We start from the raw sequence: 4,646 nt of genomic DNA, 5'->3' as shown, positions 1-4,646 counted from the left end.
CGAAACGAAACGTTGTACATTTATAACAAGGTTTCCTTCATTATACATTCTCTACACTTTTAAAATCAAGAGTAATAAATTTAATTAGGAATCATCTTATTTATGTGTGACCTTATCGACTGCCAAAGCCTTAATAAGACCCCCTAAGTTAGACGTGTAACGCCATTAAATGTAAAAGCTATAACTGAAGTGTGAAAGCAATAACAATCAAGGTTGATAATATTAATGTGCATTAGAAAGATAGTAAATCAGTAAGATATGCGATTTTAAAATTTGTTTTAATGTTAGTGATTTTATTTGGTACACAGTTATTTTTTCAAATAATCAGTTTTGAATATATTTTATTTATATAAAAAAGACGAAAAGTTGAAATTAGCCTTTGAGATCTTTATCCTTATGGTGACATCACACGTCTGACAAATTTTGGCAGACCATTGGCACTATAAAATTTTGGAACTATACCACTTCTCGAGGGTATTTTCCCCTTGAATTTTATAAATTTAGCCTTGGTTTTTATTGAAAAAAGCACCAGGATAATACGATTGGCTTAATGAACATTCTCTGACCAAATTTAACCTATGACTTTCTCTGACTGAAAATATGGTTGTGAAACTTGCACATCTAAATGTTTTTATATAAGCTGTGTTTTACACTAAGAAGTCCAATAACATTATGCTTTTGTTCCGACTTAAAACTTGCAAGAAACTATATATTCCTAACAGTGTTCTGCGTACATGTCTGTTTTTGTTTCAAACTGTTTGTTGTTGTTTTTTGTACTTTTCGCAAAAAATAATATGTATAAACAGGCTCTGAATCAAATTCGTTTACGTTATAAATTGTTAATGATGGCAAAACCTCGTCGAAACGTTGTACATTTGCTGTTATGTTAAACTTATATTAATTTTTTCTTCATTACCTTATTATTATAATTCAGGTACATTCTGTATACACATGTATAAATTATGGCTTCGCTTCCTCTTACTCTATATCCTCGCCAATATTAAAAGACCTTGAAGTGAATGTCTCAACTAGCTATTAAGGAAACATTTACAAACTATATATTCACATCATTAAAACTTATAAACATACTAATCAAGATCAGTACTGCAAGAGATAAGATCTGGGAATATGACCTGGAATCTAATGAACAATGTCATCTCGAGTTTTTAAAAATATACCAGTTAAAGACAGATTAACGAATAAACTACAAGAGTTAATCTGTATTTTAAAGCAAAAGTAAACAATTATACTATACTGATCAAGTAACTAATTACTGTGCTTATAATCTTTGCATAGTATTTCTCCAGTGATGGCGTTTATTAGTGGCTCCAATCAAAACTCGATTCCTTTTATTACCACTAATTCTCCACTACGAGACTGGGTAACAACTACCTTACATATTGATAATAGAATGTATAGTATACCGAATTTTACTACAGTAATTGCAAACAAAAAATCAAACAGGACAAGTTAGAAATGACACTAATTTAAATAATAAAAGCAACAACAATGAAATAGAAGAAATATCATCTGAGAAACAAGGCATGGATGATTACATTCTGAAGAACTGATAGTGTCTTATCAAATACAAACCTATGCTTTGGGATGGGTTGAAGTTTTTTTTATTAAACTCTATAAAGTGTGCTGTTCACAGGCAGGACTCCACGGATAATTCACTCGTAGTATTCCCAGGGTTAATTTTAATTTGTTACCAGGATGGTTCAAAAATGTTATGTAACTATGAGACGACAACAGAGATCCCATCACTGATTCGGGTTGCATGCTAGGCCTTTGGACTCTCGTTGTAATACAACACGCGTCTTAAAACCTTAGGTAGCAAGTGCGTAGAACCGCGTGTGACATTCCTGTACAAGTAAATGTTGTGACTTTTATTGTAAACAACTGTCGCTATTCTTTGGAAATGCACGATAGATAACATATTTTACACTGTTGGTTGCTCACTAACAGCGATACTATTCCAGCATTTTCATTATTTACTGTCAGCGTAACTCATCCAGTCAATATTACAGGTTTCGTACGTTTAAAGTCGTGCATATATTCAAATAAATAAATATATAACGAAAATTAAAAGTTCTCGTATGAATTTCGTCTTATACGAAGTATTGTATTGAAACTTTATTTGCTAAATCATGCGTGATCTTAAAGTTTCAGTTTTCCCAATAGAAATTTCATTACACATCGCAAGTATAAGTATGTATGTATGATTTCGTATGCACATAACATTCATGTTCGTAGTCTAACATTTACCCCTTTTCAAGTAAGTCAACAGTTTTGTGAATGTATTAAACTAAACTTTGGAAACATAAGACAATTTTTTTAATGTTTTGGACATGTAAAGAAAAATTAAAACATATTTATGAAAACATTTAATGCGACGTTTTAAAACATCTTTAAATAATAAAAAGATTATTAAATTACAGAAACGTTATTTTAACGGTTGTTGTTGTTGTTTTAGTCGCGCAAAGCTACACAATGGGCTATCTGCAATCTGTCCACTGCGAGGAATTGCGCCCTGGATTTTAGCGTTGTAAATCTGTACACTTACCGCTGATCCTGAGGGCATTATTAACAGACTCTAAAAGTTTGAAAGACAGATTAAAGGAAACTACAATTTCGTATAGGCACACAAACAATAGGCTTTAGTGTTAAAATGTGAGCTTAGTTTCGCGAATTTTAGTTGTCATTAGCTTTTAATAGCCACGGCATAGCGGCTCATAGGATGGCTCTGAGGTTTGTTTGTTTTATCAAGTACAAACTTTTAGCTCATATCTCCGTCATCTTTTGATCGATTTGAGATCTAATTACAATGCTGGACTCAGGAGGTCAAACCCTTTCGATTGACGTGTTTGACCACGCTCAAGGTCTCATAGATTAATTTACCCTGACCCTGCCACGGCTATTGAGGATTCTCTCTTGTTTTTACTTTAATTTATATATTATTTTACATATTCATTTTATCTCTAGATAATACTTCAATAGTTATTAATTTTACTCTTTGCTACATATAACTGAAGAGTGGGTGACACTTACATCACAAAACCGGTTGCTACTAATTAAATATTTTATTAATGTTTACAACAGTTGAAATAAAGTTGGAAATCATGCAATAACTTTTTGTTTCCATTATGTCACTTATGATTTTTGGTTTATGATACATATGTGTGTGTGTGATTCTCAGTTGGGGCTACAAAATTATTAATTTTTTTATCAGATATAAGCTTAGATCAAAAATATAAATGAACCCAGTAATTAATATAACTAATTACATACACTGTTCTTACTTATGAAGATTATAATGCATTGTTTCATCAGTTTGGTACATTCGCTGTTAACGACATTTTCGGCTGTAAACTCAATAATAACTCACAAAGTTCGACCAGCTTAGGAGATTTATATACTAAGCTAACAATGCAAAATAATCTCTATAAGAAAAAACAGTAATAATAGATCTATTAAACATTATAATAAATTCTAATAAAAGTAACATTAAAAAGGAACAGGGTATACTTTACTTCAAAATAAATAAATAATGATACGAGATGGTGTAATAAGGCCAAAAACTAAATAGAAAATTTCAATAATATGATAATAATTAAGGATATGTCATTACACAAACTCTACCATGTTTATAAATAACAAAGTTAAATAATGTGATAATAATTAAGGATATATATCATTACACAACCTCCAACATGTTTACAAACTGTACAGTCACGATTATATATAGGTTAATAATACGAAGGTATCATTAGGTACATAATAAAGATATATCTTTTTTTTTATATTGAGGTTATGGAATAATTTCTACCTGAATCATTCTGTGGGTATATGACAGCCCAGTAGTCAGACGGTAATGCTACCAGCTGAAGAACGATGCTTACAAGGGAGAGAGCAAAGGCAATGAAGGGTAACATACCAGCACTAGGTGTACAAATGGTAGACATCCTATCTGTACGGCTCTGTCTTCACAGATTTATTCTCTCGATCAATTTGTAGAATAAAGTATGACGTTTGCTGGTTCACTCTGTTAACTAAGCCAACGGAAATGTCAATTTATTATATAGCCCTCTGCGAAACACAAAATAATAACAACAAAATAAAAAATAAGGTGATTATTTTTATAATACTAATCCAATGATTTGTTAAATATTACTAGTCACAAGCTGATAATGATCTGATATGCAGCTAACTTCTTGGTTTATTAAATATTACTAATCACAAACTGATAATGACCTGATATGCAGCTGTTTATAACTTGTAACTTCTTGGTTTATTAAATATTACTAATCACAAACTGATAATGATCTGATATGCAGCTGTTTATAACTTGTAACTTCTTGGTTTATTAAATATTACTAATCATAAACTGATAATGACCTGATATGCAGCTGTTTATAACTTGTAACTTGTGTGGAATATAAACTGGCATGTCTATGAAGCTGAAGAAGTTGTTGAATGCGACATAGTTAGTTGATAACAGATGCTAACTTAGACTTCCAGCGGAGCTTTCTGATACCCGCATATGTAGTAACTTAAGAACTAATTTACTCACCGCAACTCAAGGAAAATAGGGATAAGCATTGGGAAAGGTTAAATAGAAGTTTACATAAATTTGACGTCATGCA

At 31.2% G+C, this 4,646-nt stretch overlaps 1 protein-coding gene across 3 annotated transcripts in view; it reads right to left on the bottom strand.

The window, feature by feature from the left end:
* LOC106457895 overlaps window positions 1-4,646 on the bottom strand; it is a 19,685-nt gene that overhangs the window by 13,036 nt on the left and 2,003 nt on the right. For 2 of the 3 annotated variants that reach the window (XM_022383958.1, XM_022383957.1), the window contains exon 2: window positions 3,830-4,052. In XM_022383958.1, the coding sequence (XP_022239666.1) occupies window positions 3,830-3,965 (136 nt within the window). In that variant the 5' untranslated portion in view covers window positions 3,966-4,052. The remainder of the gene's footprint in view (window positions 1-3,829; window positions 4,053-4,646) is intronic. The other variant, XM_022383959.1, reaches the window with a different exon arrangement.

This window comes from Limulus polyphemus, unplaced genomic scaffold, assembly GCF_000517525.1.
Source record: "Limulus polyphemus unplaced genomic scaffold, Limulus_polyphemus-2.1.2 Scaffold388, whole genome shotgun sequence".
NCBI lineage: Eukaryota > Metazoa > Arthropoda > Merostomata > Xiphosura > Limulidae > Limulus > Limulus polyphemus.
Note: the sequence above shows the minus strand (reverse complement) of the source record. Positions and strands in the feature narration are given on the sequence as shown.